Here is an 18519-nt window from a genome sequence, read left to right as displayed (position 1 = left end):
AGGCAGTCAAAAACCAAGACCTGCAGCTGGTACAGGTAGTCCTCGACTTATAACAGTTCATTTAGTATCCGTTCAAAGTTAAAACAGCACTTTAAAAAGTGACTTATGACCATTTTTCACACTTACAACCATTACAGCATCTCCATGGTCACGTGAATGAAATTCGGATGCTTGACAACTGGCTCATATTTATGACGGCAGCCGTGTCCCAGGATCATCCATGTGATTGCCTTTTGCGTCCTTCTGACAAGCAAAGTTAATGGGAAAGCCAGATTCACCTAACAACCGTGTTACTAACTTAACAACTGCAGTGATTCACTTAACAACTGTGGCAAGAAAGGTCATAAAATGGGGCAAAATTAACTTAACAAATATTTCACTTGGCAACAGAAATATTTGGGCTCAATTGAAGTTGTAAGTCAAGGACTACCTGTATTCTCTAGAACAGTGTTTTCCAAACTTGACAATTTTAAGGCATGAGGACTTCAACTCCCAGAATTCCACAGCCAGCATTGCTGGGAAACACTGCTCTAGAATTATTCCTAGCCTTATTCTTAGTCTTAAGTGGCACATTATAACTTTTCATATTCTAACCTAATGACTGGGCACGTATATTGTGTTAAGTCACAGTTTTTAAGAGATAATTTAACTAATCCACAATTGATCGGTTTGATACAACATGCTAAACTATAAACCCTATGGGTTGCAAACCACACTGCCTGAACATACACAATCTGACAAGCCAAAAGTCTAACTCATCTACATTACATCAGTAAATGTGTGGAACCCTAACCTCAATAGCCGATGGATCTGAAGGACAAACAAACCCATCACCTATCAAAGAAAGCAGACCCACCAATTTGTTCAATTGCTTTGAAGGTTATCCTAAGATCAAAGACAGTTGAGGGGAAAGTGACAGTTTCCTGTAATTCTCTACAGTGACTTTCTTCTGCATATTCTTAAAAAGTCTTTTACAGTGACCTTCTTCTGCATATTCTCAGTTAAGCAATGCAGCCACGATCTTAGGTACTGGAGGTTTTAGTTTCAGAGAAATACCTGAGGACAGTTTAGCTGTAGTTGTTGTTTTGTTCTCTGCAGTTACACTGGCTTGGGCCTGTGCACTTTCCTGTCGTAACTGCTGGATCAGTTTCAAAGACAAGGAACGGCCGGTGCCCTCATATCTATTCAAAACAACAGACAGAACAGTCAGATGGGACCAGACAAAGGAACAAGCACAGCAGCTGTTTAACTTATGATACCAGCAGATTAATCCAAATTCTGTCCTAAAGATGTAATATTTCTGGAAATGTTGAAGTCATAGGGACAAAATGCCAGGTATGTTATTATTCTGTTTTTAAGACTTGAGGAAAAACAGAAATTCTTAAAAGCATTGGAATGCATGCAACGTTTCAGTCAAATGTCAGTTTATGTTACCACATAGAAAAGAACAAAATGCATTGTTCATAAATTTGCACAATTGTGTTAATCTGTTTCCAAAGAAAATGGTGGCCCTTGAAGGAATAATAACAGACAACACTTAACTTGGGATACAATAATAAATTAATCAATTAAGAAACTCTAGAAAGTTTTGCTCCTGTTTTGCTATTATCAATTCTGAAATAAGTCAGAGTGTTGAAATAGCAATTCTAAACCTTTATTTTAACTCAAATATTTAGTAATTTTTTCTTAACACCAAAACTGCAACTACTTACATAAGCAGATTGGGGTGGGATGTTTTTGAACAATACTAGGAAATAATATGAAAATAACCCTGCCAAATAGATAAAAAAATTACTTATTACTAATGGTCCAGACATTCATGAATGCTTATTATTTGTTGATTCTATCATCCAATGGCAACTGCCTGTGTGACTCAGCCATAACTGACTGCCATCAGAGACAGGTGTTTTATATCACTGAATGTTAATTCCAGTTCAAAATATTTAGAGGAAGGAACTCACTAACTTAACAGATGAAACATAGTATATTCATCTGAGATTCAAAACAACAACAAAAAGTGTATTTTTCATAATCTTCAGAAACCTGTACTGTGGATCAGCAGCCTTTGGACATCATTTTGGCCAGTAAACCTTACCCATTGATTGTAGAAGCCATGAAAACCAAATAAGGACCCAACAAGTTCTTCACCAAAGGAAGTGGAATGGCAGCAGCTTCATCAATTACCACAAGTTCAGCCTGCCCCAGTTTCACAGCATCAGCAGGATGGATATACTGGGGGAAAGGGAAATGGAAAGGGTAGAAATCCTAAGGGTACTTCTGAGGGTATCTCGGCAACAAAAATAAACTCTTTTAGAGTCCCTTAAATGTCTCATTTTGCTTAGTTCCCTTTATCCAAAGTAATAATAAATGAGCTATACCTGCAAATCAAATGGATTAGCTAAAAATACTATACAGCCCATGTTCACATGTAGTAGAAAACCAGGTTTAAAACAAATGAATAGAAGCATTACTTTTCATTCAGGCTGATGAACCCTTACTTATAAAGTGATTTCCAATCCTGACCTGTTCAGAAGCCCTTCACATATCGCTAGAAATTGCTAAAGTGCTGAATTCTGGCTTCTTTAATTGTTGAATCAAAGAAGAACATTAGAAGAAAACATCCAAATGCCCAATTCTTTAGGCCCCGAACATTGAGAAATACCTGGATGGTCTGTCTATGTTCTCGAAACACGTTGACTCTGACAACAGCTTTGCTGAATTCAGGATTGAGAGACTGAATGATCTCATAATCCAAATGTTCCTAAAAATAGACATAATGGGCAATATGAAAAATGAATTAAATATTATCCATACCACTGCTTGACATAATATGGTTGGGTGCACAGCCAGCTAAATGTTTAGACTGGATTTCGCATTTTTATCTATCTATTGAATCTTCCCCAATGACCTAGGAAAGGCAAATGCTGCTGTTGGATCGTGTTAAAAGGTACTGTCATAGGATGTAAGCTGTTTGGAGTAAAGAGCAAAGTGGTGAACAGAATTCACATCTTGGGAAATTTACAAATCACAAGCAGCCTATTTATGCTGATTGAGTTGGGGACTGCAACCCAGTACATCTGGCAGTTGCTGGGCTTGAAAAGATCAGTAAAGATCAGAGAAATCAATGACATATACAGGCCAAGATAGAAAAGAGAGCCCGGTTGGTGTAGTGGTTAAAGGCACTGGGAGACTGTAAATTCTAGTCCCACCTTATGCACAAAGCAATCTGGGTGTCTGGGCCTCAGTGCCAGGATCCAAGATGTAGGCAGATCAGGTCGCAGTGGATGCTGCACCTACTGATTCAACATCACTGAATCCAATACTAATACTATCAAACCTGCAACGAATCTGACTGAAGCCATCTTGCTTGTTTTCAGTTGCCACAAGATTGGGGCGGGGGCTGGAGGAATGAGATGTTTTATGCTAGCCTAAACAATTCTCTATCCCATGGGAACCAAGGTCATTTCTGTTCCCTCGATTGGGGGGGTTGAGCCTAGTGTCAGAAAGCCTGCCAAATTATTCTATTGAGAAACGCAGTTGCTTGCATAGGTTATGGGGTGGGAATTGTCTTTGTAATATTGTTGCTTTTAGAGGGAACTTTAGTCTTGGTTTCACTTTTGACCGTGCTGATACTTTGTAACCAATAAACATGTTCTTAGAGGAAAATTCAAGCCTCAGAGTTCTGCTTTAGTTGATCTCATCTATCGGAACCATGACAAATACCCTCTTAGGTCCCTCCTCAGCCAACACTGATCCTTCTTCAGCTAGGCAAATTTTGCTGGTCTCGGAATTCTACACCATGGCAAAGTAAGTGCCTTGTGAGAAAGTGGAAAGATTATCATGCCTTCTCATTGGCAACTGCTGAGCAAGGAAAACTTAAGCTGGGCACGCTCAGTAGGGAGATTTCATTTGTGCAGGGACTGCCTTCCATTGCTAGAAGCAACTCTGGCATCTGGCTTTGTAATTAGTAAATTCTTGTTCTTGACTTCTGCTTCATTTTGACCTCTGCATGTTCCTGACCAAGTCTCTGAGTCATCCCTTGGTACTTTTCAAGCTGTTGAGTGGTATTGGATTACTCGAATTACACTTTCTCCTCAGCTGTCTGTGCACAAACATGCTCATTCTCTTGCTTCCCCAACTCCTCCTCTCTTGCCTCCCTCTGCTTATCTGCTCCCATCTCTCCGAACAAGTCTTCCTGAAATGATAGACGGTGTTGAAGCCATAGGAACCCTGGGAGGAAGTGATCATGCAATATTAGAATTCAACATTATAGAAGCACAACCAATAGAACACAGTCAAACTAGAGTCTTGGACTTCAAGAGAGCTAATTTCAATAAACTTAGAGAGGGCTTGGGAAGGATTCCATGGATGAGAATCCTCAAGGGGAAAACAACTCAAGAAGCTTGGGAAATTTTGAAAAATGAGATAATAAAAGCACAGTCTAGCACAATACCAACAAAGAGGAAAACAACAGCTCTCAAAAGAAACCAGCATGGCTGCATAAAGAACTCTCTGACAAATTGAAAGATAAAAAGGACAAGTATAGAAAGTGGAAAGAGGGGAACATAACTAAGTCAGAATATCAGCAAATAGCCCGAGCCTGCAAAGATGAAGTGAAGAAAGCCAAGGCTCAAAATGAACTAAGGCTTGCGACCAAAGTCAAAAATAACAAAAAAAGCTTCTTTCAACATGTAAAAAACAAGAAAAAAGTGAAGGAAACGATTGGTCCATTAGTGGGTGGAAGTGGCAAGAAGGTGACAAACAACAGGGAGAAAGCAGAACTATTTAACTCGTGTTTTGCATCTGTCTTTACACAAAGGGAAAAAACAGACCAACCTATCAAAAATAGTGCCATAAAAAACAAAACAGAAACACAAGTTAAGATAGGCAAGAAAATGGTTAGGGAGCACCTGTCCAGCCTAGATGAGTTCAAATCGCCAGGACCAGATGGATTACACCCCAGAGTTCTCAAGGAACTGGCAGATGTGATATCGGAGCCACTGAACTATATTTTTCAAAGATCCTGGAACACAGGGGAACTACCAGAGGACTGGAAAAGAGCTGATGTAGTTCCCATCCTCAAAAAAGGAAAAAAAATGGATCCAGGAAATTACAGACCTATCAGCCTGACCTCAATACCTGGGAAGATCCTGGAAAAGATAATCAAACAACGAATCAACGAACACCTAGAGGCAAACAAAGTCATTACTAAAAGCCAACATGGGTTTGTCAAAAATAGATCATGCCAGACAAATCTTATTGCATTCTTTGACCAAGTGACAAAATTAGTGGATCAGAGGAATGCTGTGGACATAATTTACTTGGACTTCAGTAAGGCATTTGATAAAGTAGATCACAACCTACTACTTGACAAGATAGAAAAATGTGGGGTAGACAGAACCACCACCAGATGGATCCGTAGCTGGCTGACCGGCCGTACTCAGCGAGTGGTCCTCAATGGAACTGCATCTATATGGAGGGAAGTGTGTAGTGGGGTGCCCCAGGGCTCTGTTCTGGGCCCAGTACTCTTCAACATCTTCATCAATGACTTGGATGAAGGGATAGATGGGGAACTCATCAAATTTGCAGACGACACCAAGCTGGCAGGAATAGCCAACACTCCAGAAGACAGGCTTAAGATACAGAAGGATCTGGACAGACTTGAACACTGGGCACTAACTAACAAAATGAAATTCAATGGTGAAAAAAGCAAGGTTCTACATTTAGGCAAGAAAAACCAAATGCACAGGTACAGCATAGGTGGCACCATGCTCAATAGTAGTAACTGTGAGAGGGACCTCGGAGTCCTAGTAGACAATCACTTAAATATGAGCCAGCATGTGCTGCAGCTGCCAAAAAGGCCAACACAGTGCTAGGCTGCATTAACAGAGGGATAGAATCAAGATCACGTGAAGTATTAATACCACTCTTTAATGCCTTGGTAAGGCCACACTTGGAATACTGCATCCAGTTTTGGTCACCACGATGTAAAAAAGATGTTGAGACTCTAGAAAGAGTACAGAGAAGAGCAACAAAGATGATTAGGGGACTGGAGGCTAAAACATATAAGGAACGGTTGCTAGAATTGGGTATGTCTAGTTTAACGAAGAGAAGGACAAGGGGGGACATGATAGCAGTATTCCAATATCTCAGGGGCTGCCATAAAGAAGAGGGAATTAAGCTATTTTCCAAAGCACCTGAAGGCAGGACAAGAAGCAACGGGTGGAAACTAATCAAGGAGAGAAGCAACCTAGAACTAAGGAGAAACTTCCTGACAGTGAGAACAATTAATCAGTGGAACAGCTTGCCTCCAGAAGCAGTAAATGCTCCAACACTGGAAGTTTTTAAGAAGAGACTGGACAGCCATTTGTCCGAAATGGTGTAGGGTTTCCTGCCCGAGCAGGGGGTTGGACTAGATGACCTCCAAGGTCCCTTCCAACTTTACTATTATTATTATAACTTTTCTTTCTTTCTTTCTTTCTTTCTTTCTTTCTTTCTTTCTTTCTTTCCTACAAGTTTTTTAAAAATACGTTACTCTGAAATGCAGTGTTTGTATTCCCACCCAGAAGCTTGACAAGCCTCACCCCCACACTCCCACAACCTGCCCAAATTTTGCTTGCCTACTGCATAAACATTTTTTCTTTTTGCTAAAGCCAGGATACGAAACTGGGTGACTGACTTTGGGATAGCCACTCTCTCTCAACCCTTGGAAGAAGAAAGTAATGGCAAGCCAATCCTGATAAAACTTGTCAAGAAAACTCCAGGGACTAGTCCAGGCAGTTGCCAAGAGTCAAAAACTGACTCGAAGGCACACTCCCCCCAAAACAAAACTAAACAAAGACAGGGAAAGAGAGAAATTTGGCAGTAACATATGGCAGGAAAAACGTTTGGCAAACTGAGATAGTCTAGACCAGGGGTAGGCAACCTTGGCTCTTTTATGACTCGTGACTTCAACTCCCAGAATTTTTGAGCCAGCATGGCTCAGCTTGGAATTCTGGGAGTTGACGTCCACAAGTCATAAAAGAGCCAAGGTTGCCTACCCCTGCTCTAGACGTTTTATCACCTCAAAAGAAGATAATATTTGTAGCTCAGATTGAACTGTGGAATCCTTGGTGCTCTCTGAGCTTGGTTGTTTATTTGCAGACATTTTGTTACCATTTAATGAAACATCTGTAAGCTCAGAAAGCACCAAGGACTCCCCAATATTGCTTCATCTTACCTGGTACTGTAGAGCATCAAAGCCTTTAAATACAAATTCAAACAGGGTGTGAAGATTATCAGGACTTGGAGATGTGACGAAAATGTTGGAATAGCTATATATGTAAAAAAAAGAACAGATGCTACACCTTTTTTCCTCTACTAAAATGCCAGAAGCAAATTTTAACATTCTACCTTTGAAACATCAAATCAATTAAAAATATAATTTATAATACAATCCTCCAATTGTTAAGAGACTATAGAACAGTAAGTTTTGAAAAGGATATACAGTTTGTCTCCTAAAGAAAGTCAACCCTGACTTTTCTTTGGAAGGACAAATATTGAAGCTGAAGCACAAATACTTTGGACACCAAATGCTTTCCTGCTTTCCCCTGGTGTCAGAAAAGATTGAAGGCAAAAGGAGAGAAGGGGACAGCAAAGGATGAGATGATTAGATAATGGGCATGGGTTTAGGAAGATTCAGGGAGGCAGTGGAAGACAGGGGGCCTGGCATGCTATGGTCCATGGGATTGTGAAGAGTTGTACACAACTTAGTGACTTAACAACAACACCAACAACAATACAGTCTGTCAGTTATTGTAATAATAATTCTCTTATAGCATTTATGTCTATTGATTTTCATGTTTTTTGTGTGTGGGGAGTCTTAACTTGTGCAGGCTGGAGGCTGGACTTTTTTATTTGAAAGGAACAAAAAATAATTACTTAACATAACTTCTGCTTTGACCTTTATAACTATATATTATGAATAGGCAGGTCCTCTCTCAGCACTTATTTTGTGACCATACTCACAACATGCTTTTAAATTTTCCAAACGTACCCACCAGCTCAAAGCGTTTGCCAACTGTTTTCTTTAAATTTGACCATTTCACGCAAAACCCCTCTTGAAATATAACATCTAGGAAAAACTTACCCAAAAGCCACTGCTCCAGCTATTGCCAATCCCAAAGCAGCTGATTTCCCACGCCCTCTGGCAGCTGTTAAAGCCACAGTGCTTCTCAGGGTCTTCTCAGAAATGGCTTCGATGAATTTGAGGACTCCTTTTGCCTGTCAGGGAGGAAAGAAGCCACCAAAACAGGAGATTATGGATGGAGAAGGACATCAATGAGGATAGACATAAAGAGAAAGCATTAATAGGAATTGTACAACATTAATTTAATCCCAATGTATTTTGGTTTTTGTCAACAACCTGGATTCTGTAAACCTAAAGAAGACATTATTATATCTGCAGTATATCATGTATTTTGTAATACAGATAAGAAGAGCCTGTTTGGTGTAGTAGCTGAGGAGACTGCGAATCTGGGCCTTCCTTAGTCATGAAAACTGGCTGGATGACTTTGGGCCAGTTATTCTTTCTCAGCCTGATCCACCTCACAAACTTATTGTTGTGAGAAAAATAGGAGGCAAGATATTCGGGATGTCGCTGCCTTGAATTAACCAAAATATATTTTAAAAGGTGGGATAAAAATCTAGTAGTGATAATATCCAAATCTGAATTTAAGCTTACCTGATCCAATGTTTTACAAACATCAACCAATGTGCCAACCGGCTGTGTGTCTTGTAAGCTCTCCTTTAGCTCCTTCAATTCCACATCACGAGGACTTTGGCTCTCTTCCTAAAAGAGGAAAACAGCTGTCTGAATCCAAATTAGCATCTCTAAGAGAAGAATATATGGAAATCCCAGTTATGTTAAACATGAGCTGAGTGCAAAGGGAAAACTGACCTTATTGCATATGCTTCGAACAATTTTTAATTTCAATTTTGGAATGTTATTTCAAAAGAGGATGACAACATTCATCAAACTATACTGTGACTGTGGTTTCTTGATGGTAGGTTTGTTTGCCCCCCAGCCAATCCTTCAGAGCAGGATGTAAGGATGACTAGATGGTAACCAAGTGGTTGCAATGCTCACAAAACTATTCCTTGAAACAGAACAGTTATATAGGAACTACAGGAATAAAAGTCTATGGAGATTCTCAATCATCCAGGTCATGGTTGTCCCTAAGATGCTTTTCAAAAGGCAACTGGACTTTCTGGGGAGGGGGGGGGGCCTTGAAAACTTTTTACTTCTCATGAAGAAGCTTCATGGATGAGAAGGGAAACATTTTTAAAGAAAGAAATCAAGAAAATCCAGTTGCCTTTTGAAAAGCATCTTTGGTACAGGAATAAATGGTAAGATGACAGAAAATTAAATAAGAGCAACAACAAAGGAGGCTGAAAAACAGGAGTATTTTTATAAATAGACAAGAAATGCATCAGTTTCCACAAAAATTTGAAAAGCAGTTCTAGAATTAAATTGAAAAGTTTATTCAGATTTTTAGAATGAGACTTGCCTTTTGTGAGGAGTATAACAGTTTTCTTCCAAATTAAGTCATGGTAAGGATAGGCATAGGCATTTTTAGTTTTATTTGTTATAATTTTTCGTACATTTTTTCCAGATACCACTTAGAATTCAACTTCTACTGAAAAAACAGCTTCTAAGCCCAGTGTTTAGAATAAAGAACAGCAGTGCCCTGACCTGACACAGAATGAGAGAAAGCTAAAAGAAATACCTCTATTCTTTTTCAAGTCCATTTCTACTACATATTAAATATCCCAATTAAATACAAATCCAAATAATTACATATTTCACATGAGAGCCTGAAGTGCTGGTCATTATCATGTATTATTTAAACGTACCTGTGATCGGGGTGGCAGAGCTGAAATGTTTGCAGCATGACTGGAGATTGGGAGGATATTCAGCTGATCATCAACAACTACACAGGTCTTACAAGAGACCAGAGAGAGAATGAACCTGCAGGAGACAAGTGAGAAAATAGCAACATTACAGCAGAATCTCAATGCACAAAAAAACTTCTCTTCTTGCAGCATCTCTGTATATCATCCTGAGGGCAAAGTGCCTCAAGAGCTGTGTTTCAACAGAGCACATCTGACGCCAAAAAATCCTGTAGAGATAGTTCCTTTCAACATGAACATTTCATTCATGTTCTCTGACACTTGATGGTGGCAGAGATTGGTTGTAACCTGTAAGGCCCTATATGGATTGCACCGGGATACCTGCAGAACTGTCTTCTATAAACTGCCCATTTTTCATAGTGTAAACGAAACTGATAATGGATCCCCATTTTCACAGGGCAATTTTCACAGGGCAAAATGACCCAAGACTCACAAGCTTGCTTTTCCATAAGGCCTTTGTGCTATGGAGTAGCCTCTCATTGGAAATTCAATTGGTGCTCATGTTGTTAGCATCTATACATTTCTAATTCTGAATTATTTTGGAAGACTTTGAAGAGTGAAATGGTGCCATTGTTTTTTTTTTCTCACTATGGATGGGATTTATTTTGTTGTTTTTTATTAGAACAATGTTAATTTCATTCTGTGGATGTTTTATTGTAAGGTTGTATTCCGAATCACCAAGTCCCTTGACCATAGTGACTTTGGGGGGGGGGGGGAAAGGGGGCAGGGGAAACAAGCCCAATCAATCAATCACTCAATCAAATAGAATTTAATACATACATTCTGAATGTTACCACTAGAGGGTAGCAAACATTTTGAAGTGAAACCATTTCTTGTATGAGAAAACTGTTCAGTTCAAACAATGCATAAAACAAGTATGGTAAATTAAATTTCCAAAATTGCAGATTTGCTACCTGGTTTAAGTGCTCAACTTACCTTTCATTAAATCTGCCAACCACATCCTGGTGTGCCTCTGTTCTATAGCGGGAGTGAACATCCTGGGGAAAAAAAGAGAATCCTGATGTCAAACCTGAATAGCCATGTACTATCCATACAATTTGACACAGTTGTCAAATGCCATGTAGCCTCCGACTGCTTGCACTACCTTCCATTTCTCTAACAGCTACATTCCTAACATTTTAAGTTTAGCCCTTTCCAAGACTCTGGGGAAAACAATAAATCAAGAAAAGAATTGATTTAATTTATATGCCTTATTCACAAGAATACATGTGTAGTCCACTCTGGTGCTTCCAAATACCCTGGCAGAAGGGGAGCTTTCCCAAACAACCTGGCCTCTCAAATATCCTGTGGGAAGAGAAAACACCTCTGTCCTTCAAAGAAGCCTAGCCTTGAAACAGCTTACTTCCCTGATGAAGAACTGAGCTGTTCCTGAAACAGGATTGCCATGGATTTAGTGTAAATGCCATAAAACTGCTACTACCAAGAGAATGTATCTCTTTAGCTGGACATTTTAATCCAGCATTTCTCAACCTTGGCAATTTTCTGATGTGTGGACTTCAACTCCCAGAATTCCCCAGCCAGGAAGATGAGCCCCATGGTTCACCACCAACCAGCTCTCTACTGGAAAAGGTTCCCTCTGCTGTGAAATGTGAACAAGGCATCCAATGCTTATTACAGCCAGGAGATTTTATAAAGAACAGAAGTAAGAATTAGTTGAGGAATAAAGCTTTTAATAAAAGCAAATTAAGGTCTGTGCAGCAGCTCATATATTTCCCTTTCTGTACAGCTACATTAATAGAGTTCAACAGAACGACAGACCAGTTTATAAATCAAAAATGTACCATGGTCATCGTATAAAGCTGCTTCAGGGAATTCATTGTTCTCAGAAGAATTGCAATGATACCTCCCCCTTCCACAGTTTCAATCGTTCGAGCTAGGAGATTTGGAGTCAAGGCTTCAAAGTCCTGAAGAAGAAGAAGATGGAGAAAATTTACATAGTTTCCAGGTGTGCTCAGATTCTATCAGCACCGTCCCCACCGCAACGAAGATAAGGCTTCTACCCATCACTTTTGCAATTAGCAATCTAGTCTAGAGCAGAATTAACCAGAAACTCAGACATTTGGAATTTATGTGGACTTGAATTTTCCCCCTTCTTAAAGAATTGCTGTATAACCAAGCACCCTTTTTTCTTGTGTGTTCCCTTATTATCTTTACAAACCATCATCTTTTCTCTCTGAAAAATATATACTTGCTCATTCTCTTTCTTTGCTCTTCCCTTACCAGCATGACTGACTACAGTGTTAAACACCCCAGTGAACTACCGTACTCTATTTTGCCTACCAAAGTTCACAACATTCCAGGATCTTAGAAGCCACTTCAGATTAAGAATGGGCAACTTCCTTATGACCAAGACCAGACTCTCTTTAAGTCTGACTTTCAACTGCTATAGGGTGAAGTTTGAGATAGAACACAGATTGTTTAGTACACTTATTTCACTTTCTAAACCAAAACCAGCACTTCCTCAAACCAAGACAAATCAGTATTTTCTTGGTGCTCCGGGGATTTTTAAAGAGTGAAATGGAGGCCTCAAACTTTTAAGAGTTTGCAAGTCTTTGGCCTCATCATTCAGTGTGTGCTTAGGGAGCTACAAAAAGGATTAGTAGCTGTAAGTGAAGCCACATGTGCTTCCCAAATTCAGACAAAAGAAAAACTATCCTATATTATCTAAATGTCTTCACTAAACCTTTAATAAATCAACTTATGCTGACTGCATTTCAAAGATATTTCAAATTGCTCTTAATTGAAAATTTTAATAAAACTTTTCAAATACTTTTCAAATATACCTGATATACTGTAGGAATATTTGGGGCATTTTGAATAAAGTGATGCAGGAAACAGGCAACCAGATCAAATGATTTGTAGCAAGGACACTCTTCTTACCTGGAGTATACACATACCAAAGGTGTTCCCAAGAATTTTGTGTGTCTCATTGTAGTAACAATACCGAATGTTTGTGGCTGCTATGAACAATTCAAAAGGGTCATCTTGCTTTAGATCTAACATTCCAGATTTAATTTTCTTCTGCAACTGTCTTATTCTTTTTTTACGGTGGCTGAAAGTGAGAAAAGGCATTAAAGTAAAAGTTCTTAGAATGATTAGAGTCAAAGCATAACCCTATGCATATTTAAACTGCAACATTGAGGAATCTCAAATGATCTCAGCTTAGTTTTAATCTCATGATGCATGACAGATGACAATGTTACTGTGATTCAGGAGGAAGGCAGAGTTAACAGGCACTTAAAAGAGCATTTTAAAAAAACAAAAAAGCCATGGAATATGTGCTATGATTAGGAATTACAAGCAAAACAAAATCAATTAGGCCACATTATCCAATGTGCACATTAGGTACTTTACTTGGCTGCTACGAAAACTAAACCAGTGATTAAAATTAACATTAAAATATATGAGAAAAAGCAACTTAAATTAATACATACTGCAAGGACATGAAATTGTTTTTAATTGAAAACTCAGCAATAACATCAAATTATGTTTTATGTACATTCTTATTCTCAATAGAAGGCAAATCACCTTTGAAGGCCTATGACATACTGGAAGTATTGGATCCTTCATTACATTTGATATATGCATTAGACTGACAAATATCGAATTTTGCTATCTGAAAAAACACTCAAGGTAAATGGATAAAGGTATCCTTCAGCTTGACAACCATCCGGAGTTATGGTGAAGCACCCCAGAACTACTTACAACCTAGTTTCAAAGTTCTGACAGTTCCCCCTTACCCCCGGTGGTCATGTGAATGCATTTTGGGCATTTAGCATTAGACCAGGGGTAGGCAACTTTGACTCTTTTATGACTTGTGGATTTCAACTTCCAGAATTCCTGAGCCAGCCATGCATTAGATTCATTTATGTCTATAACATTTATGGCTATCTGCAGTGTCCCTCTGTCACATGACCATAATTTGTTTATTAAATTTATACGCCGCTCATCTCACTATTCAGACCATCCCGATTTACTATTTTTTTTTAATGGAAATCACCGTTTACTTCTGGTTTTCAGGAAAAACATTCATTGGGTACAATCGGCTTGCTTAACAGCCACAGCATTCATTTAACAACCATGGTGCTTGTGCCACAGCCACAGCATTTGCTTCATGACCAGTGTTCACTTAATGACTATGGCATTCATTTAATGACCACACCATGCCCTTAACAACCACTGCAAAAAAAGATTGTTAAACTGGGTATTTTTAAATTTTTTAATTTAAATTTTTAAATTATAGTGGTAAGTCAAGTGGTAAGTACCAAGATAAATTAATATACTGTACCTGTAAAACTGAGTACTGAAAAGGTGTATAAGGGCCTTATGCAGACCCTGCAGCCAAAGGCAAGATAATTTAAGCAAGCAGTACAAGCAGTGATGATATTGTGAAGCAAGTTAAGCATGGGACTGTAATGCCCTTGATGCAACTGTGAGAGCATGAAGAAACACTGTGCATCTTTCCAGAGATTTATAAATTAAAACTACCACCTGTTATAAAGTGCAAGAAGGAAATATAAACAACTTTACCTGCTAAAGCCCAGCTCTTTTTTGTAACACCACAGCACGGTGGGTCTAGCCTTTACAGCTGCTTTAGACAACATATGATGAAGTATGACCACCTGCCAGGTGACAAAACCAAGAATGATGCTTATTGCCTCTGCAGGGAATATATGTACAGCATTTGTGAACTGAATCGGAAAACTTCAAAGACTTGAATTAACTTTTCATCTGACAATTAACCTCCATGTGGCAATCTCAGGATAAGACACATCTGGTTTAAAGAACTGTGGATCAATTCACACCTTCATTCATTCTGAAGCACCTTTTTATCTTCTGCATAATCCAATTATTCACAAGCCAACTTCAATAACAACTGGTTTGAGAAAATCATGGTTCATTTAACCATGATGCAGCATGCCATCTCTCGGCCCAATCTACTTCCGTGTGGTGGCTGCTTCAGGATAAACAATAAGTTATCCCTGCATATACTGCTTTGTATTCACTAGAGGAAATTCAGGATATACACGTAATTTAAAATAATACAACTCAAAATCATTTCTGCCACTAAAACTTCCTCAAGCAAGCGAATTAGCAGACTGCAGACAGATCTCAATACTTGCAATGCTTTTAAACCTTGTACAGATAAACAAAGATGCAACTCACTGCACATATTTCTTCTACATGAAGAAATCCATAAAAAGGTGATGTAAGGAAAACAGTCCTAGGAAATGATCCATGCATTTAAATGTAGCTTGGTGACCAGGATTGGAAGGGCAGCTGGCAGGAGGGAAGACTGTGTTGTTGTTTTTTTTACTCAGCCCAGCAATTAAAAAAACCACTACAAAAGGTTTTGCACCAAACATAGAAATGCTGCTATTAGGAGCCAATGTCAAAATGCAGCCTCCCTATCTCTTTTGTGTCAGCTTGCAAAAAGCTAGTGGGGAAAGAACAATGGCTAGTAATGTTTGCAAGCTTAATTCCACGCCTTGTTTTAGTATGATGGAAAGCAAGGATAACTCCATGTGCCCTATATGCACATCAAGTTTGTTACCCAATCCCAATAGGAATAAGGATTCCCACCAACTGAAAAAAAAAAATTGAATGTCAACATTTTTTTAGAATACCTAAACAGGAGATATTAGGTACCATCTTTCTCCTTTGCCCCCTTTCCTGCCCTGTCATCTCTTTTGTCATCTCCTCTCCACGCAGCAACTTCTTTTCCCTCCTTGCCATCAGCTACTCTCCTTCTTCCTTCTCTCCATAGAACAAGGGAGAGGAATATGTTTGCTTCCTGGTATTCAGGATGCTGCTTATAAGCACCATGTGCTTAGAGCTCAAAGTATTGTTAGAGACCCCACACCTTACAGTCTGTTTCTCTTGCTCCCCTCTAGGAGGAGGTTTCGAAGTATTTCTAGCAGGACTACCAGATTCTATAACAGCTATGCTGTGTGGTAAACTTGCAAGATTCATTTTACTCACCATGCACATGTATACATAATCCAAACTAGACTGTGTTGTTTCTCTGTGTCATATAATATATATGGGTATATACATAATCCTGTATTTATTTATTTTTGTCATATTTATGTAGTGTATAATCGGAGGTTGTGACCCTTTGAGAGCTGTATGCAATGAAATTTAATTTTAATGTATGCCAATTAGTGTACATTCACAGTGACAATAAAGCTATTATTCTATTCTATTCTATTCTATTCTATTCTATTCTATTCTTATAGGTGTCTATATATCAAGTAGCAGTGTTTGTAGGTGCTGATGAGAATAGATCAATTGTATAAACAGGATAATTGTTTTACAGTTGATTGAGAAATTAGTAATTCTTTCCTTTCTTTTACAAATACGCACCCACATGTGCATGCATGACCACAAACATATATATGGGGATTTTTAAAACTGATTTCAGCTGAAACTGGTAATACGTAAAAGAAGAAGACAATGAACCTGGTCATTTTAAAGGATTTATTTTTCTGTGTTCCTACATCTTTTTCTGACTTTTTTTCTTTCTTGCTGGGGGAAGTTAGTCTTTGATTCAGGCTCATGTTCCTTTGATATAAACACACACAATGTACATCTAGTTCATGGCTATACTTCACCTGATCTTTGCCACGGTCCCCTACTATAACAAACAGGGTCCTATGTCGCTCAGCCACTCCATTCTCTATTTGGATCCGAATACGATTATCCACTTTCTTGCGCTGCATTTTTAGTGACAGCTCCTGTGAAGTTGGTAGAAGTTATAACAAATTAGTCTGCGTACTATCTCAGTTGAGACAGAGGCGACAGATGGTGATAAAATGTTTCTCAAAGGGTTCATTTTTCAATGTTGCTGTGCACATTTCTACTCATCCAAGCAATTCAAAGGCATTCTAGTGTGGCTTCTTTTTGGACTCATTAAGGCAAGGATAGTTTGCTCCCTATGTATGTTTCCACCCATGTAAGTTCTTATTTCTAATGGAGTTTTTTTCCCTAGGAAATGTATTTAGATTCAACATCCTGCTGTTGCATTTATCAAGAAAATATTTGGGAACAAAAAAGGCATGAGGCTCTAACAAGGGGTTTAGGGATTTAACAAATAATAAATTAACAGATTTCAGGGGATCTGTAAAATACAATGTTATTTTTACTAATTTTTAAGTGAAACTTATCTTTCCATTCATTGATTCATGAATGACTGCAATTAGAAATCTGACTCTAATAAGCTACAAACAAACATCCAAGTTAAAGGTCTTAATCTCACAGATGTCATATTTATGGCTGCAATCTTATACACCGATCTTTCTCAACCAAACTGTTTTTTAGATAGGTTGGGTTGCAATTCCTAGTAATCCCAGTTCCTAGATGTGCAGGTGTGCAGCCCAGCAAATCTGGAGAGCACCATAATTACTCGATAGAGAAAAAAAATCAGTGGTAAATATTGTAGTGAAAATAAAATACGGTAAAAACGCTGGGAAAAACTTTGGAATAGCCTAGAAATGAGGTGGAAGATTTCCATAGCAAAGATTACATATGTTGATACGCAAAGCAATGTAGAAATCAATAGTGAAAACAATCGAACTTATTTCCGAATAGATATGCTGTAACTGCTGGCTACAGAAGACAAAATATATATACTCGGGAAACTGGGGTGGGAAAAACACAGGATCGAGCAGTAATCTCTTTCTCAAGTAATTTGAATACTCTCCAGATCCAACCGCAAACCCAATATGTTTTCTCACCGTTCCGAATTTTCCCTTTCTCACTCCAGTCTACGCGCGAAGGGTATCCGGTTGGCTATGGAAACTCTCTTCCCACGTGCAAAACCATGTGGGGCTGTGCAACACAGCGGAAGGATACTGAAGAATGGCCCGCTCAAGAGAAAAAGCAGCGCTAGCTACGGGTGAAGCCGGGCGGTGGGAGAGCAGGAGGGCGACGGAACCAAAGCAGACCTTAGCCCGCCTTTGGATGCGGGCTGCGGAAAACAAAACAAGGGTCTCTCCAAGCCTGGGGAAAGCTTTTCCGCCCGGACGCTGCCTTCCGCCAGATGCTTAGGCACCGGAAAGGGAGGAGCTTTGCTCAACTGCAGTCTACTGGGGCGACGGTAGGGTCAAGTTGTAAAGTTACGACTTCGGCAAGTCTGAGCAATACGCTCAGTCATACGTACAGTAACGAGCCCTACTGATGCTAACGATAATAAACCCTTGCTTTCTTTTGGCAGGTTCTTCGTGGCTGTCTGCCACTCAAAGGCCAACGGCTCCGATCTCGTGTAGCTTTTTCAAAATGCGTCCCAAGTGCTGGCCCCGAGTTGGACTATTCATTCTAAACAAGGCTTCTTTGCAGAGACGCGCGTTTAAGGTTGTGGCGGTCTCATGCGCCGAATTTATTTGCATAAAGCAGCTTTTTGCTGCTGTACCATGGCAGTTCATCTTGCTGTGCGCACTATGATTTGAGGATGACGATTCCCTCAAACGTATATTGCACACGTTTCATATATATTATTTTAATGATCTAAGGGGTTGCCACAAAAAAGAGGAAGGTCAACCTATTCTC

General features: G+C 39.2%; 1 protein-coding gene across 1 annotated transcript in view; it reads right to left on the bottom strand.

The window, feature by feature from the left end:
- NAT10 (N-acetyltransferase 10) overlaps positions 1-18031 on the bottom strand; it is a 31004-nt gene extending 12973 nt beyond the window's left edge. Inside the window, exons 1-13 of the mRNA XM_039356879.1 lie at positions 17709-18031; positions 16587-16709; positions 14503-14594; positions 12853-13024; positions 11754-11876; positions 10888-10949; positions 9895-10009; positions 8723-8830; positions 8129-8262; positions 7220-7313; positions 2663-2761; positions 2096-2232; positions 1057-1181 (exon numbers count right to left, since the gene is read on the bottom strand). Coding sequence (XP_039212813.1) covers positions 1057-1181; positions 2096-2232; positions 2663-2761; positions 7220-7313; positions 8129-8262; positions 8723-8830; positions 9895-10009; positions 10888-10949; positions 11754-11876; positions 12853-13024; positions 14503-14594; positions 16587-16694 — 1369 coding nt within the window. The 5' untranslated portion in view covers positions 16695-16709; positions 17709-18031. The remainder of the gene's footprint in view (positions 1-1056; positions 1182-2095; positions 2233-2662; positions 2762-7219; positions 7314-8128; positions 8263-8722; positions 8831-9894; positions 10010-10887; positions 10950-11753; positions 11877-12852; positions 13025-14502; positions 14595-16586; positions 16710-17708) is intronic.
- Positions 18032-18519: the final 488 nt, after the last annotated feature.

This window comes from Crotalus tigris, unplaced genomic scaffold, assembly GCF_016545835.1.
Source record: "Crotalus tigris isolate CLP2741 ecotype Arizona unplaced genomic scaffold, ASM1654583v1 scf7180000018831.1652172, whole genome shotgun sequence".
Lineage (NCBI taxonomy): Eukaryota > Metazoa > Chordata > Lepidosauria > Squamata > Viperidae > Crotalus > Crotalus tigris.
Note: the sequence above shows the minus strand (reverse complement) of the source record. Positions and strands in the feature narration are given on the sequence as shown.